The sequence below is a fragment of the Emiliania huxleyi genome (genome assembly GCF_000372725.1).
Source record: "Emiliania huxleyi CCMP1516 unplaced genomic scaffold EMIHUscaffold_81, whole genome shotgun sequence".
Taxonomy (NCBI): Eukaryota; Haptophyta; order Isochrysidales; family Noelaerhabdaceae; genus Emiliania; species Emiliania huxleyi.
The window spans coordinates 228862-245609 of record NW_005195940.1 but is presented as its reverse complement, the minus strand read 5'-3'; the positions used below and the strand labels follow the sequence as shown (position 1 = coordinate 245609).

Here is a 16748-nt window from a genome sequence, read left to right as displayed (position 1 = left end):
AGGAGGGGCGCGGCGTCCCCCGTGTCCTGCCGCCAGGGAAACCACTCCGGTTAGCTCAATTAGTCAAGATCACTACGAAATACTCCCCGTGTACTGCCGCGAGAGAAGCTCATTGAGTTCGTTTCGCTGATTGAGTAGTTAATTAATCAATCCCCGTGTCCTGCCGGGAGAGAAGCCAATTCAATCAGACTGAGCTTGATTTAATAAAGCTCTAGTTCGTCTCTCCTGCCGCGAGAGGAGCTCCTCGAGCAGCCGCACGCTCAGCGGCGCCGCCGACGCCCAATCCTACGTCAGCAAATCAATTCAAATGACGATGTGGGCCGGTGAACTCACTAATACCGTTGGTTGGAGAGACGGCGGAGTCCGTGTCCTCTCGGGCGCTAGCTCGAACGCAAGGATACGTCTTCCGCGTCTGAAGCGTCCGATCCTCCAGCGACACGCCGGCCGCGGGGTCGGCGGCGGCGGCGGTGCGCGCAGACATCGGCAGAGCGCAGTCTGGGGCGGCGGAGGCCTCCACCGACCTCTCGGCCTGCCTGTGCCCCGAAGGCGGCGGCCGCCACGGCATGCCTCGCACGTGCTTGACCAGCAGAACATACGCCTGGGCAGCCGAGATCGCCCGAGATGACGCGAGATTGCCCGAGATTGCGCCGCACGTGCCGGGCCAGCGGGAGCGACGCCTGCCGCACGCGGCGCTTGCGCAGCAGCCCGCGCCAGGAGCCTGCAGACTCGGGCTCCATTCATTAGACAGTGAAGTAACTGCTTCCTCCCCGCGCCACGAGCTGCGGACTCGGGATGTGAACGAATTACTTATCAATGAATCTCCCCATGTCGTCAGTTGGCACTTAACTAAAGATTAATTACTTAGTCCCTGCCACGAGCCTGCAGACTCTTGACGCAAGTCGAGCAGCACGCACTGCAGCGCGTACCTAGTTAGCAATTGATTCATCGCTGAGTAAATACTCAGAGTCAGAGCAGCACGCACTGCAGCGCGTACCTAATTCATGCACTTCCATTCCTGATTTGCGGCGAGGTCACTTCACCAAGCGCGCACCGCAGCGCGTACCGCCACATGGCCGCTGCAGAGCCGCGCTTGAGGCGGGACGGCCGCTCGGACGGCGGGACTAGCGAGGGGTTGCCTAATTAATTATTAATTGAGTACTTAATTAGTAATCACGCTAGCCGCTCCGAAGGCGGGACTAGCGAGGGGTTGCCTCGGTAGCGCGTCCAGAGGCCGAACCGGGCGAAGTAGGCGGAGAGGGAGGCGAGGTGCGCCTGGGGTTAGGGGTAGGGGGTTAGGTAAGGGTCAGGTTTGGGGTGAGTCAGAGCAGGCGGAGAGGGAGGCGAGGTGCGCCTGGGGTTAGGGGTAGGGTTAGGGTCAGGTCTTAGGGTGAGTCAGAGTGAGCGGAGAGGGAGGCGAGGAGCGCCCATTGGCGCTCATCCAGCACTAGCTCCACGTCCGACGCCTCGACCTGTTCACAGGTCGGCGTGTGAAGAGACGCCGTTCACAGCCCGACGCCCCACGTCCGACGACGCCTCGACCTTAACGTCGGCTTGCGGCGGCGCCTCCGCCGTCGCTCGGCGACCGCCGTCGAGCATCGGCAGCAGCGCAGCGCGGATGTCCACCGAGGTTGGCTCGAGGACATGCTTGACCAGCGCCTCGCGGCCGCCCGACCGCTGCGTGATCATCGCCAGCAGCAGCCGCCGGTTGATCTCGTCGGCGAGATCCATCGACCAGCGGTCGGACGACTTTTTGTTCGAGTAGAAGGCGAGTGCGTCGCACTTGACCTGGCGGTTGGAGGAGGAGGACACGTTGCCGTCCTTGCCGCGCGACACGTTCCTCCACACCTGCTTCCACTGCTCGTCGCACGTGCGTACGGTCAGCCGCCGGATGGTCAGGCCGATGGCGGTGTGCAGCTCGGGCGCCAGCCGCGAGTCGTCGTCCTCGTACCTAGTCTCGGGCAATCTCGGGTGATCTCGGGTGATCTCGAATCACCAGCCCGCGGGCCCTCGTCTCCGGAACCGCAGGTGCAGGTCCGAGATCGACACTTGGATGTTGTCGATGATGGTTTGGATGTCGATGATCGAAGAGCCTCGCTTCTTCGCGTCGTCCTTCCCCGCGCGCTTGGAGGAGGAGGAGTCGCCGCCCTGCTCCGCCAGCCGCTCCGCAATCTCCGCCGCCTGCGCGCTCAGAATCGCGTCCGCCTTTGCCTTTCTCATGTTGGAGATGGCGCGGTCTCGGTCAAAGTTGCGGATCGGCCCGGCGACCACGTAGAGCTCGTGGAGCACCAGCTGCACCGGCTTGTTGTTGAAGTTGCCGATCGGGAGCGAAACCTCCAGCCGACCGACACGCCCAGACTTGACGGCGATTGGGAGGCCGAAACGCTCAAAAGCCGTCTCGCGCACGCGGACGTTTTCGAGCAGCACATTTCCCCAACCCGGCGTCTTGTAGGTTGCGTCGTCGAAATAGATGTAGTCCGAGAGCACTGCGCGAAGCTGGTCCTGCACCAGCTGCTTCAGCATGGCCTTGCCAGCCCGGCCGGAGCCAGCACGGCAGAGCCGAAGCCGGTCGGCTCGTGCAAGGTCGTTCCTCAGACGAACTGCCCGCAGTCCACAGAAAAAAAGAATTCTAGGCGCGCCCGTCTCACTACTAGTTGGGAACTCGGACGACCAAGTTCAGATTTGCTCGCGTCGGCGCCGCCGAGCGCTGCACGGAGAGCATATTCACTGACCACCAACGACAGGTGTGCGACTACGCGCTCGTCTACGCGGAGAAGAAGAACGACGGCGACGCGCCGTACTCGGTCTCCTTCACCGCGACGCAGAGCGGCGACGTCATTGTGCAGCTCCACCCGCACTCACAACTCGAGCGCGCGGTCCGCCATGAGCGGCAGGCGCAGGCCACGGAGCCGCCGCGAGCGCGAGCCCTGCGGCGCCGCCAGCCCCTGCCGCCGAGCCGCCAGCTGCGGAGCCGGCGACCAACATGACGTACGCCGCCGCAGCCGCATTGCACCCGCAGGGTGCCACCGCGGGAGGCCAGCCCGCCGCGCCTGCGGGCCCGGCCGCCGCCGCGCGCGTGCCGCCGCCGCCCAGCGGCGGCGGAGTGCGCGGCTGCACTTTCACTGTCCCTAATCCGGGAAGGAAGCGCGGGCAGCAGCAGCGCGGCAAGGGCCGCAGTGCCAGCGGCCGCGCCAGTGCTGGACCCCGGCTCGTCGACAAGAACGCGCTGTCGGCGCGCGGCGGCGGGCCCTCGCGCCAGTCGCGCTCTCCCTCACCGGACTCGCCGCCCGCCAAGCGGGCGTCCTCCGCCGACTCCTCCGGCTATGACACGGATCTACCGGACGAGGTGCAGCAGGAGGCGGTCCGCAGGGTCTGCGGCGCGCTCGGCCTGAAGGAGCAGTACGACGCGGCGGTGGCGGCGGGAGAGCTGCTCGAGCTGCTCGAGAGCCTGCCGCGAGGGACAGTCGAGGCCTCCATCCGGCTCATGCGGGGATACACCCGCACGGGCGAGTGGCCCGAGCCCATCCTACCCAGCCCTGCCCCGGAGCGCGGCCGATCGCCTAGAAGCCCCTCTGATGAGTGGTCAGATGAATAGTGCCCGAGAGCGAGGGATACGGAGGGGAGCACAAATAGGACGCCCAGCCTTGCCCTCGTGCCGCCGAGTGCGTATCCTATGCGAGAGAGATCCCCTGTGGCAGTGCCCGTGCCCAGCCCTCTCCGCGCCGCGATGCGCCCTCCCCCCTCGCTTTTGCAAAATCCTGCAAAGGTGGGGACGTGTCTGTCCTCGACCCAGCCCTAGCTTGGGATGTCCGTTTTATTTATTTTTATTTATTTACACCCCTCGTGGCCGTTCTTCAGTCTGCGGCCAGGGCGCGCTGCACCAGTCGTTCTTCACACGGCCATCGCAGAGCAGGTCGTGAATGAGCTTGCCTGTGGCGGGGGTGGGCGGGTGCACGGAGCTAAGTGCCTCGCCACCCTCGCAGGAGTCGCTTAGGCGGCTCCCGTGGTGTACCTGTGTTAGTGCCAGTGCGCGCCAGTCCCGTGCCCAGTGTTGTGCGAGGGAGTTTTGTTGTAAGATTCTCAAAAAGTTGTAACCATCGCCGCCTTCTCACGATGGGCTGCTTCTCCGGCCGCGTCGAGGCCCCGACCGAGGAGCTGCCCGCCGACACCGCCCCGCCGACGCAGCCGGCAGACGCCCTCCCCCCCGCCCCCGATCTCGGCGTGAGCGAGACGAAACTGGAGCCGCCCGGCCCTCCCGCCGTCGAACTCGACGTCCCGACGCCCGCCGACACCGCCGCGCCGACGCAGCCGGCCGCCGCCTTCCCCTCCGCCACCGATCTCGGCGTGAGCGAGGGGAAGCTGGAGCTGTGGCGCAAGCGCGGCGGCGGCGAACTCGAGCCGGTCCTCGCGAGCAGCGCCGTCGCCGTCCTCGACGCGCAGTGGGTCATCAGCCACGCCGAGGCGGGCGGCGTCCTCACCCACCGTCAGGCGCTGCCCAAAGAGGCCTTCCTCTCTTTCGCCGACCTCGTCGAGGCGACCGGCGAGTATGGCTACCTTCCCGTCGCCGCGCTCTCCTACCCGTGGCTGACCAAGGACCACCCCGACCCGCGCGGAGCCAACCTCGCCCGCGTCGCGAGGGCGCTCAAGGCCCTGCTCAGCGACCATCCCGTGTTCGGCAAACCCGTCAACCCGCGGCTCGGCGTCTTTTGGGACTTCGGCTCGCTGCACCAGCACCCCGACCCCCCCAACGGCGTCCTGCGCACCGAGGAGCAGAACGCGCTCTTCAAGCAGGGGCTGAGCTGCCTCGGCACGCTCTACTCCCACCCGAAGACATACGTGCTGCGGCTGACCTCCTTCCCGGACGGCCACAAGGCGGAGGACCAGGCCGAGGGCACCAACGTGGCAAGTACTTTGACCGCGGCTGGTGCTCCACCGAGAACGCCTGGGCCAGCCTGACAAAGGCCGGCCAGCTCTCCCTAGACCTCGGCAAGATGCGCGCCGGCGTGGAGTACGGCTACGGCAGCCTCATCGACGACTGCGTCCAGGACGGCGGCCGGCGCCCTCCGCTGCTGCCGTCTGCGTTCGCGGCGGAGCTGGAGAAGAAGAGCTTCACCAACGGCAAGGACGACAAGCCGCTGGTGAAGCAGCTGTACGAGGCCGCCTTCAAGGAGCAGTTTGGCAAGGCGACCGTGCTGAACTACCGCGGCCTCGGCTGGGGCGACGCGGAGGCGGCGCAGCTGGCGGAGGTCCTCGCGAGCGGGGCAGCGCCGCGGCTCGAGAGGCTCGAGCTCCAGCGCAACAAGATTGGCGACGAGGGCTGCAAGGCGCTGGCCGCCGCCCTCGGCAAGGAGGGGGCAGCGCCGCGGCTCGAGACGCTCTCTCTCGGCGAAAACAAGATTGGCGACGAGGGCTGCAAGGCGCTGGCCGCCGCCCTCGGCAAGGAGGGGGCAGCGCCGCGGCTCAAGGAGCTCTATCTCTTCTGCAACGAGATTGGCGACGAGGGCTGCAAGGCGCTGGCCGCCGCCCTCAAGGAGGGGGCCGCCCCGAGCTTGAAGGCGCGAGACGCCCCCCTCGCCACACGCCCCTCCCCCGCCCAATGCTCATCGCACCTCCCCTCGCGTGCAGTATCTCTTCGTGGACAACAGGGAGCAGCCTGAGCTGGTGGCCGTGTGCGAGGAGCGCGGCATCGAGCTCGGCTGAGCCTCTCCAGCCCCGGCCGGGCGGCAAGGGCGCGGGGCCCGGCGGGACCGCCGCGCGAGCAAGGCAGAGAGCAACAGACCCTGCGGCTGCGGAGCACGACGCACAGCGGCGGTGGGGGGGGGGTGTCTGCGTCTCTCGGCGCGCTTCGGCCGCTTGGGACAAGAGCGTCGGAGCGGGCAAGAGGGCGGGGGAGGGGGAAGTGGGGTCAGGGTCTGGTTGGGCGAAAGACACACGGGGGAATAGATGATGCAGACCGGGGACATCGATGGCCATTCGGATTGGCGTGTTGCACGTTATAGTGCACGTGTGACTGTGAGCACCGCCGCGGGGGGGGGTCCGGGGAAAGCGGTTTGGGGAGGGGTGTCGATTTGCACAAACGGGACACCTGAATCTTTTGTTTTAGTCAGCTAGCTTACGCTTTATGGCGCATCCACTGGGCCGTCTGGGCGCTGGGGCCGCGCTCTCCCCACTCCCGGTCTCAATCCCCACAGACCCCACCATCCCGTCGGACGGGCCTGCGTAGACAGTAAAACACGTAACCACACTCAGAGCTCCACACTAGCCGGTATAGGCGAGCCCCGGAGGCCTCACCGTCACCGCTCGCGGCGGAGCCGACGGCGGAGCCACGGGCCGGTGCGACCTTTTGGGGGCCCATGAGCTCGCCGGGACGACGCCGATGGCTCGGCGCGCCTCTTCCCGCCAGCGTTAAACGGCCTACACACAGGGGCGAGGGGGGGGGAGACGGAACTGAGCCCTAGGTTCGTGATCCCGTCGCCGGCAAGGGCTGGGACAGGGGCGGCAAGCGACGGGCGGGTCCGCGACCTTTTGCGAGCGCCCATGAGTTGTTGTAGAGATTTCACGTTGTAGAGCGCCTCTACATCGCTCTACAACGGAGGCAGTTCGTCACGCGGTGGATGTAGAGCTCTACAGCTCTACATTGCTCTACAGCGCTCCAGAGCGCTCTACATCTCTACAGCTCTACAGCGCTCTACACTCTACATCCTCTACACCCTCCCTCAGCATCGGCGTCGCCGCGCGAGCGGCGCCGCCACTGCGCTTGTGAGTCCGATGCGCGAACGAGTCTTATCGCGAGTAGAGTCGTTACGCGTTTTCCTTCACACTTGTTTTATTTTCAGAAGCGTCATTGCGGACGTCTTACTCTGTACGCGAGGTCTCGTCTTCGAGAGACCTCTCCCCCTTTTGGACGCGCCGGGCCGAATAAATATTCCGTCCTTTGTTCGCGTGCGCTCACGCGGTGTAGAATTTTAGTGCCCATCGGCGAGATCTAGCCGAGATACAGCCAAGAAAAGAAAAGAGGCTAGCACGCTCGCTCCGCCATCGGCGAGATCTAGCCGAGATACAGCCAAGAATCTTACAACAAAACTCCCTCGCACAACACTGGGCACGGGACTGGCGCGCACTGGCACTAACACAGGTACACCACGGGAGCCGCCTAAGCGACTCCTGCGAGGGTGGCGAGGCACTTAGCTCCGTGCACCCGCCCACCCCCGCCACAGGCAAGCTCATTCACGACCTGCTCTGCGATGGCCGTGTGAAGAACGACTGAGATGCGCTGCTTCTGCAGCCCCAGCCAGCTCTTGGTGGTCCAAGTCACCTCATCGAGGTACTGGGCCCGCGTCAGCTTGTTCTGTAGCACGTCCGCCGCTCTCCGGAGGATCTCACGGACCCCCTTTCCGAACCCGCCGAACGATTCGAACAGCAGCAGCTGCACTTCGACGCCCTTGTCTTCCCTGGCGTAGCGATAATCCCCGCCGTAGGACGGTATGCGGCGGTCGCCGCCCACCACCCTGCCCCCCCTGGTATGCCAGCACCCAGTCCCTTGCCCTCTCTCGCCCTTGCTCTTCCTCTCCCCGAGAGACCACTCATATCGCTGTTGCGGGGCGGCAATGTGACTGGACTCGCCGTGCGCGCCCAGCTAACCCTAGCCACCAGCCTACGCCATACCCAGGTACGGTCGTACCTGTCTCTCCACTTAGTCATCCCAACACCTCAGGCAACCGCGCGGCTGCGCTACACTCACAGGCAGTCTCCCTGCCTCAGCTGTTACAGGCACCACCCACCGACCAGTCTCGACGACGAGCCGTGGCAGGGCTCGCTGCGCCAGCTGCACAGCAGTACGCCACAACACAACATATTATCCAACATAACTTCTCCCTGACAGAGTGCCCTACCCTTGCGGGCTCAGTTGCCGCATTAGGAGCCTTCGCACCGCGAGTGGGCTCAGGTGGGATCCACACAGAGAGAGGTTCAGTACAGAGCCGCACTCTACACACACCTTATCCCCCTACTCGGGCGGCATCGTGGTGAGACCCTGGGCAGTCAGAGAGGCTGACAGTAAGTGGCGGGCTGAGAACTCGGGCCTCTCCCGACCCGCCATCGCTGCCTACGGGAGGATCCTATCGGCCACTAGACCATGACAGATCAGAGGCGCACACGCCCTGTCCCAGCTCCCCCACTCCTCACACTGGGTTTGCAGTGCGCGGCCTCGCCACCTCCCTACCAGGGCAAACCCCCTCTCTCCCCCTAGGTGCTGCACTTGACGTCCATAGAAGGCGCGCGGCAGAGGCGGGAGGGAGGCGGGGAGAATCTAGCTCGCTCTGGCAGGGAGGCAAGGGTGTGACAGAGTGCTTGGGTGAGAACAGGCGGAGTGTGTGTGCCTGTAAGGTACGCGATTGGGAGAGCACTTGTGACGAGGCACGGTTAGGCGAGTGGCAGTCGCTGGTGCGGACTTGCTAAGTCGTGTGTGCTCCTTTAGGAATGCGACCCGCACATTCTAAAAAAAATTGTTCCAGTCTTAGCAAGCAAAAAGGAGCACACACGACTTAGCAAGTCCGCATCGCATTCCTAGACTGCCACTTGCTTTCCCCGCTTCTTTCTTTCTGACGCAGTTTGTGTGGTCTGCAGGACAGTTTGTCGGAGCTCTCTTTCCATGAAAAGTGTACACTGCTTCCCCGCGGCATGGGCACTGTACGGAATGCTTCCCCGCGGCATGGACACTGTACGGAAATATACGTACGTGGGCTGGCTACTTGCCGGGTCGCTCGCCAGCCGAGGGCCGCGCATGCCTGATATCGCCGATGCCAGAGCGCCACCTCTTCACGCGACGGCGGCGAGGTGGAGCCTCCCTCGCCACTGGCACCCTAGCTGGCACCGGCACCGGCGTGGCCAAGAGGCGCGGCGTGCTCTCACTGCTGTGCCTCCCACAGGGCGAGGTAGGTGCCGCCCAGCTCGAGCAGCTCCTCGTGCGACCCTTGTTCGATGACCGCGCCCTTGCGCAGCACGGCGATCTTGTCCGCGTTCTTGATTGTCGAGAGGCGGTGTGCAATGGTGACCGTCGTCCGCTTGTGCTGCGACACGATACTGTCCAGCGCCGCCTGCACCACCCGCTCGCTCTCATTGTCCAGCGCCGACGTCGCCTCGTCCAGCAGCAGCACCGCCGGCTTGCGAACAATGGCGCGAGCAATCGCCACCCGCTGCTTCTGGCCGCCCGAAAGCATGCCTCCGCGGAGACCCACCTGCGTGGCGTAGCCGTCGGGCAGGCTGTCCATCACAAAGCCGTGCGCGTTCGCCGCCCGCGCCGCCTCCTCGATCTCGTCTTGCGAGGCGCCCTCCTTGCCGTAGCCAATGTTCTCCGCGACGGTGCCCTCGAAGAGCACCGGCTCCTGCCCCACCAGCCCAAGCTGGGAGCGGAGCCAGCGCAGGTTGAGCGTGCGGATGTCGACACCGTCGAGGGTGATCGCGCCGCGCTGCGGGTCGTAGAAGCGCTCGAGCAGCGCGACGAGAGTCGACTTGCCGCTGCCGGACGGGCCGCACAGCGCCACCGTCTGCCCCGCGCCGATCGAGAGGGAGTAGCCGTGGCAAATGGTGAAGTCGGGGCGGGTGGGGTACGCAAAGACGACGTCGACAACCTCGATTGCGCCGGTGACGCTGAGGAGGGTTTCGCCCTCGTCGCTGGTAGGGTCGAGCAAAGAGGGGCGGTCGACGCGCTTGAAGTAGGCGGCGGCCGCGGCGCTGGCCTTGCTCGCGTCCGTCGCCTGCGACGCCGACCCGCCGACGCTCGCCGCCATCAGGAACATCACCTAGTGACGGGTTGACTGACGGATGAGTTGGTGCGACGAGCGCTTCTGCTGAAACCGCCGTCAGGGGGCGACGCCATCAGCGGAATGAAGACGGCGTCGCTTCCAGACAGGTCCAGCGACCCCGCGCACTCGTCCGGGTCAGAGGACGCCTCGGGCGCGCCGGGCAGCGCCGCGTCGCTCGTGCGGACGCGCCACATGCCGAACTCGAAGATGGCGCCTGGCCACAGCTAGAGGTGTGAAGAGACGCTGTTCACACCTCACATGCTTCGCACTCGAAGATGGCGCCAAAGATCATGATAATGAGCCCCTTAGCGAAGCCCGTCACGAACGCGATCGCCCAATTGCGGCACATGGCCTGCCGCGACGCCGCGGAGAAGTGAAGCCACGTCTCCTGCCGCTAGTCGCGTGGGCGTGCAAGCGAGTGCCAACCATTGAAGTCTGGTTGCCCTCTACCTTAAGGTACTACCGCATCGCCTGCCGCGAGGCCGACTGCACGATGGCGCTGTAGTCGGCGAACAGCTTGTGCTCCGCCGTGAAGGAGGCGACCTGTCCACAGCCAGCCGCGTGAATGAAGGCGGCTCACGCCGCTGCCCGTGTCTTGCCGCGGGAAGCAGGCGGCCGTCCGGATCCCTAGGACGACCTCACTGATGAGGGCGCCCGCAGAGCGGCTCGCCGCCGCCCGCCGGCCAGCCCCCTCCGTCTTTGCGTCGCCAACCTTGCCGCCCGCCACGAGGGTGACCTGGAGCGTCATGGCCACCCCCATCAGCGGCAGCGCGCCGAGGACGACCAGCGAGACCGCCCAGTCGCCCAGCGCAAACATGAGCGAGAGGCCGACCACCAGTGTGAAGCTGAGCTGCAGCAGCTGGCCGAGCTTCTCGCCGCTCAACGCCTGGGAGGACCGAACGCGCGGCACCTCGGGCACACAGCTCGGCTACAGCTCGGCTACATCCCGCCCTCGCTGTACGTCGGAGGTGCCTCCACTCCTCGACGCACCGCATCTTGGGACCGTCGCACCGCATATCGCTCTGTCTCGGCTACACCTCGCCTGGATGAGAGTGACCGACTCGCCCAAGAACTGCGTCAGCTCGCCCGACGAGTTTGCCTCCTCGTCGAAGAAGGCAATCTCCATCGTCAGCCACTTTGAGACGCTGTGCGAGCGGAGGTTGCGCGTCAGGTGCTCCGCCGCGACACCGAGCCCGCCTGCGCGCAGCTCAACGGTGTGAAGCGACGGCGCCGGGAACTGCTACCCCGCGACATCCGAGCCCACCCGACTGGAGCAGGGAGCAGACAAGGCAGAGCGGGAAGGAGACCATGAAGAGGGCGCCCCAGAAGACACCCTGCCTCGCAACCTAATGCGCCAATTCGTTGATTGGTTCGTCGCGAGGAAGACGCCCCAAACACGGCCCCTCCTCCTCGCAACCTCGTCCGGGTTTGGCGTGAAGGGCGTCGTGAGCAGCTCTGCAAACAGCACGCCGATGGACGGCCAGAACGCCGACACGAGCAGCGTGCCCAGAGCGCCGGCGAAGAGGTACCACACGTCGCCTACTCACCGCTGCAGCCGTGAAGAGATGCGCGCCCCCCCCGGCCAAACACTCCACCACGCGCCGCCCTTGTTTTGCATTGAGAGCAGCCGCCGGATCACATTCTTGGGCGGCGCATCCTTACCACCCTTGCCCTTGCGCCGCTGCTTGCCGCCCTCCGCCTTGCCTCCGGTCCAGCCGCTGCCCGCGCCGGTCGCCTCCGCCGTGACCGAACTGAGGGTCACCTCGGCGAGGGAAGCGAGGTCCATGCCGGAGCCGACTGAGGGCAGCCGCCCCCCTTCGGTCTTCTCCTGCGCCTGCGCCAGCTTGAAAAATGCGCCGCCCTCGCCGAGGTCGAGAAGCTCCTGGTACGTGCCCTCCTCCACCACCGCGCCGTCCTGCAGCACGGCGATCTTGTCGGAATGCTTGATTGTCGAGAGGCGGTGTGCAATGGTGACCGTCGTCCGCTTGTGCTGCGACACGATATTGTCCAGCGCCGCCTGCACCACCCGCTCCCCGGCCGTATCCAGCGCCGACGTCGCCTCGTCCAGCAGCAGCACCGCCGGCTTGCGAACGATGGCGCGAGCAATCGCCACCCGCTGCTTCTGGCCGCCCGAAAGCATGCCTCCGCCCTGCCCAACTTGAGTGGCGTAGCCGTCGGGCAGGCTGTCCATCACAAAGCCGTGCGCGTTCGCCGCCCGCGCCGCCTCCTCGATCTCGTCTTGCGAGGCGCCCTCCTTGCCGTAGCCAATGTTCTCCGCGACGGTGCCCTCGAAGAGCACCGGCTCCTGCCCCACCAGCCCAAGGTGGGAGCGGAGCCAGCGCAGGTTGAGCGTGCGGATGTCGACACCGTCGAGGGTGATCGCGCCGCCCTGCGGGTCGTAGAAGCGCTCGAGCAGCGCGACGAGAGTCGACTTGCCGCTGCCGGACGGGCCGCACAGCGCCACCGTCTGCCCCGCGCCGATCGAGAGGGAGTAGCCGTGGCAGACTGTCCGCTCCGGCGCTGAGGGGTACGCAAAGACCACATCGACAACCTCGATTGCGCCGGTGACGCTGTCGAGCGTGGTACCGGCCGTCGAGAAGGAGTCGATTGCAGGCACGCGGCGGATGGTCTGCAGAATCGCGACGCCGGCCTGCCGCCCCTTTGCGATGATGTTGACGGGCTGGCCCACGTTGCCGAGACCCTGGGCGCCGTTCTGGAGCGCAAAGATGGCGAGCAGCACGGCCGCCGGGAGGACGGCGCAAGTCCAGCCGCCCGTCTGCTGCTCGAAGTACGAGCGGAAGGAGGCGTCGTCGAGGAGGGCGGGCTGGCCGGGCACCTCGAGGAAGGTGAGCGGGCTGCTGTCGCTCGACGAGAAGGAGAGCGTGGCCCACCTGCGCCGCGAGCACCCGCCGTGTATTCAGACCATCGCGTGAATGCATCGGGGTTGTGCGTTTGCGTGAATGCATTGGCTGCGGTGCAGTGAATGCGGCTGAGCTGCATACAGCGCCTCTCCCCTAGTCGAGATTCGGCATCTGGCGCGGCTCACGCGTCCGCGTCGAAGAGGCCCGAGGAGACGGTCAGATCCGCCGTGAAGCACGTCCAAGTCAGCACCTTGGCGCCAAAATCTGCGCAGCTGCGCGGCGTGGCCGGCGAGAGGGTGTTGTGGTTGTAGAGCGCGAGCGTGGTGTTGTAGTCGGCGTTGGCCTACGCCAAAGCAGAACGCCGCATCAAGCATCAACGATAGGAACGGACGGGCGACACTTTGGAGATGGACGGTGGCCAGGTTGTACTCATCGCACGGCTTGGCGCAGAGCTGCAGCGTCGTGTTGAACCCGCCCGCCGTCCGGACGAGGAAAGAGTGCTGCATCTGGCGCTCCGTGCGAGCGTCCTTGAGCAGCGACGTGCCGTAGATCAGGCCGGCGCCCATCATCACGTTTGGTGCCGAGAAGAGGATCGCCATGCCAAGCCCGACGAGCAGAGACACCTGCGGAGGGACTATGTGAGGTGAGGTGAGGTACGGTAAGCGACTCCACACACTCGAGATGGTGGGGGGCAAGGGTCACGCAGCCCTCGCGACTCTATCTCTAATACAGGAGCCCCACGGCAGGCAGAGTGCGAGGCTCTATGTGCGTGTGTGTGTGTGTGTGTGTGTGTGTGTGTGTGTGTGTGTGTGTGTGTGTGTGTGTGTGTGTGTGTGTGTGTGTGTGTGTGTGTGTGTGTGTGTGTGTGTGTGTGTGTGTGTGTGTGTGTGTGTGTGTGTGTGTGTGTGTGTGTGTGTGTGTGTGTGTGTGTGTGTGTGTGTGTGTGTGTGTGTGTGTGTGTGTGTGTGTGTGTGTGTGTGTGTGTGTGTGTGTGTGTGTGTGTGTGTGTGTGTGTGTGTGTGTGTGTGTGTGTGACATAGGAGGCTCATGGAAGGTGCATGAAGGGTTCGCGGAGCGTTCGAACGCGACGGGCAGAGGCGCCTTGATGCCCGCGCGCTGCGCCTTGTGCAACGCCGCGTCGTACCGGCTCGCCGACAGCGTCTCGAGGCCGAGCGATGCGACGGTCCGCACGGCGCCAAGCACCTGGCCAAGTTGGACACGGTGAGAGTGAGAACGGGGAATAATTTAGTGATGCTGAAGAATGGTGATCGCAAGATTAAGTGCCACAGTGAATGCCAGCGCCTGATACGAATGAGAAGGAGGAGGCCAACGCCGCTAAGAATACTAAGAAGAGGAAAGACACTACTAAGAAGAGGAATGGCACTCCTAAACACAGCCAAGGCCCCGCGCACCTCGGTCGCGATCGCGCCCGCCTCGGCGTACCCGTCGACGACGCTCTTTTGCCCGTTTTGCTGCGCGTACCCCATCAGCGCGCCTGCTCGCAGGCGCCTCTTGTGAAGGGGGGGGAGAGTGTGCCTCCTCTCGCGCTGCGCGCTGGACTATGCGCGGGCGGTCGGCGGGCGAGAAGAGCTATTCCGAGTGAGAGTAGCGCGTGGACTTTTCGGCGCACCTCCGAGCAGCACAAGCGGAGAACAGGCGAGGATGATGAGGGCGACGCGCCACTCGTACCTGCGCGCGGCTGGAGGTGAGGAGGGCACGCGAGGACGAGGGCGAAGGCGACGGCTGCACGTGGAACGGAAGGCCCAGCAAACGACGGCTACTCTCGGGCTTACTCTCGGCTACTCTCGGCTACTCTCGGCTACTCTCGGCTGATCACGGCTGATACTCGTACTTGAAGCAGAGGGCCCAGCCGGTGACGGCCATCGCTAGCCACTCGAAGAGGATGACGGCCTTCGGGAGACCAGCCGAGATTGGGCCGAGAGTAGGCCGAGAGCGGCCACTCGAGGGGGGGGGGGGGGGGGGGAGGCCTTTGGCGACAGCGCCTCCTCAATCGTCTTGAGGCCCTCGCCTGTTCACAGCGGAGCGGCGTGAAGAGACGCCGTTCACAGCGCCTGCGCGGCCGCGTGTGCGGCGCTCGCCGATGCGCGTCGAGAGCTGGAGCGGGCTGTTCGTGTCGTACCAGCCGATGTCCTGTTCACAGGCCGAGTCTGAGTCTGTGGGACCCTGTGAAGAGGCAGCCGGGCTCGTGTGCCAGATATAAGTGTAAGGGTGTCTAGATTATCAGCCGTTCTGCCCGTGCCATGGGGGGTGAGAGACCTGCCGGAGGATGGCCTTGGCGTGGGCGAGCTTATTTCTTGATTACTAGTTATTGATTATCCGTTGTGTATTTCCTGCCGGAGGATGGCCTTGACGTAGGCGAGCTTGTACCGCACCTGTTGCGACAACGGTGGCACTCAGACCCCCGTAGGGTCAATTGAGTGTCTGTAGTGTGTAAACTGTGTTTTGTGAAGCGCGGCCAGGATGTGAATGCGCGAGCTCCGAATGCGGTGAACGCGGCCCGATCAAGTGAAGAGGTCTGCATCCCGCATGTGCACCTCCCCCCCCATCTGCATCCCCCCATCTAGCGTGCCGCGCGATCATTCGCTCCTTTGCGGTGTCGGTGAGGCCGTTGTAGACCGTACAGAGGATCCACTGGCCGAGGCCGAGCAAGACGAACCAGAACCAGAGCGGCATCTCCCAGCCTGCGGCGTGGAGCGCACCAGGGCTCGGGTCGTGGAGAGGGGGCTTGACGCGCGGGTCGTGTGAAGAGGGGACCGCCAGGCTGCTGGCATACGGTGCTTTGCAGCGCAATGAGAGCCCTGCGTGGAGTAGTAGTATCAGCGCTATTGACTTCGAATTGATGTTCTAAGAGCGTACTTTTCCTTACCAGTGCAGTTATGATCACGATTACAATCTTGACTTTCATGCTCTGCCTTAATACTGTGATGCCGCATCTAAGCTGGCCGGCTTCCGAGCGAGAAGGTTTCGGGCACCAGCACACCCGTCGCCTGCTCTCGGGCAACCTCGGGTCACCCCGGGCTCGAGGAGGCGGACGCGAGCACGCGCTACACTACGTACATCCGCTCTCGCGCGTCTCTTCTGTTCGAGTGGCTCGGGATGTGTGTCAGGCCGAGTGTGAAAGCAGGGCTTGCGGCGTGTCGTGCCTGTGGCGTCTGTGAGGCTGCGTTGCCCCAGTGTGACCGTCCCTCCGTCGCTAGCGACCTCGTGAAAGCCTGGTGTTCGGCTTTGAGAGTGCGCCTCTCGTCTCTCTCTATCCACCCCGCCGAGGTGGAGCCCAGCGAGTCGAGCAGCGCGCCGAAGATGAAGAGGATCGAGACCTGCGGAAGAAGGGCGAAGTGCTGATGTCGTTTGCGGAGTCGTGAAGACGATCGGCGCCGCAAGAGATTGCCGGGAAGCGGCTATGCGGCGAGGAGCCGCATCGATCTCTAGGAATAGGGGCTAGGGTTTCCCCGCGTGTTTACGGCCAGAGGCCGGCGGCCGCCAAGCGAGCGGCGGTGGTGTCGTTCGCGTCACCTGCAGAAAGCCGGTCCCGGCGGCGCACGGCACGGCGATGGAGAGGCAGAGGTAGTCGAGCGGCGTCGCAAAGTGAAGGAGCTGGAGCAGCCCGATCTTTGGCTCCTTGCCCTTCTTTGGCGTCTTGCGAGCCGCTGCCGAAGCCTCGCCCTCCGCCTCTGACGCCGTAGCGGCGCGGCCGGTCGCAGGACGCCACGTACGCCTGTCGAGCGCAGGGTCCGCGCGCTGCACAGTGCGCCGCGACTTGCGAGGCATGGCCGTGGAGGCTGGCCGATGCAAGAAGGCAGCGGCAAGCGACCAACCTCGGACTTGCTCTCGGTATGAGGGGTGCGAGGGGTGCCCCCCCCCGGCGAGGAAACGTCCGCAAATAAAAGAATTCGCCTAAAATAAAATAAACGCGCAACAGTGACTCCTCCCATCCCTCCCTTGGGTTGTCTGTTTTCTTTCTTTTTAACAGTGACTTCGCAGCGGGCGGGTGGATGGACGGTCGCCTCCAAGACGCTCACGGCCAGAGGGCAGTGTGTATCGCGCGCCTTGCGGGGGGGGGGCGCGG

General features: G+C 64.9%; 4 protein-coding genes across 4 annotated transcripts; 2 read left to right on the top strand and 2 right to left on the bottom strand.

Moving 5' to 3' along the window:
- Nucleotides 1-1170: 1170 nt before the first annotated feature.
- On the bottom strand, nt 1171-2520 carry EMIHUDRAFT_218847 (hypothetical protein; the record flags this gene model as incomplete). The annotated part of the gene is made up of 3 exons (XM_005759149.1): nt 1171-1272; nt 1522-1948; nt 2021-2520. The coding sequence occupies 3 exons, from the start codon at nt 2518-2520 to the stop codon at nt 1171-1173; spliced, it is 1029 nt and encodes a 342-aa protein (XP_005759206.1).
- Nucleotides 2521-2980: 460 nt separating this feature from the next.
- On the top strand, nt 2981-3592 carry EMIHUDRAFT_218846 (hypothetical protein; the record flags this gene model as incomplete). The annotated part of the gene is made up of 2 exons (XM_005759148.1): nt 2981-2985; nt 3139-3592. 2 exons carry the CDS (start codon nt 2981-2983, stop codon nt 3590-3592), a joined length of 459 nt encoding a protein of 152 aa, XP_005759205.1.
- A 518-nt stretch (nt 3593-4110) lies between these two features.
- On the top strand, nt 4111-5654 carry EMIHUDRAFT_106703 (hypothetical protein; the record flags this gene model as incomplete). Its single annotated transcript, XM_005759147.1, has 2 exons — nt 4111-4921; nt 4978-5654. 2 exons carry the CDS (start codon nt 4111-4113, stop codon nt 5652-5654), a joined length of 1488 nt encoding a protein of 495 aa, XP_005759204.1.
- A 3249-nt stretch (nt 5655-8903) lies between these two features.
- On the bottom strand, nt 8904-16450 carry EMIHUDRAFT_465823 (putative ABC transporter; the record flags this gene model as incomplete). The annotated part of the gene is made up of 20 exons (XM_005759146.1): nt 8904-9797; nt 9890-10014; nt 10059-10152; nt 10293-10343; nt 10381-10686; nt 10858-10997; nt 11065-11146; nt 11218-11339; nt 11391-12691; nt 12847-13004; nt 13075-13284; nt 13751-13864; nt 14074-14156; nt 14292-14350; nt 14514-14572; nt 14623-14690; nt 15217-15363; nt 15539-15669; nt 15941-15999; nt 16196-16450. 20 exons carry the CDS (start codon nt 16448-16450, stop codon nt 8904-8906), a joined length of 4458 nt encoding a protein of 1485 aa, XP_005759203.1.
- Between the last annotated feature and the right edge of the window lie 298 nt (nt 16451-16748).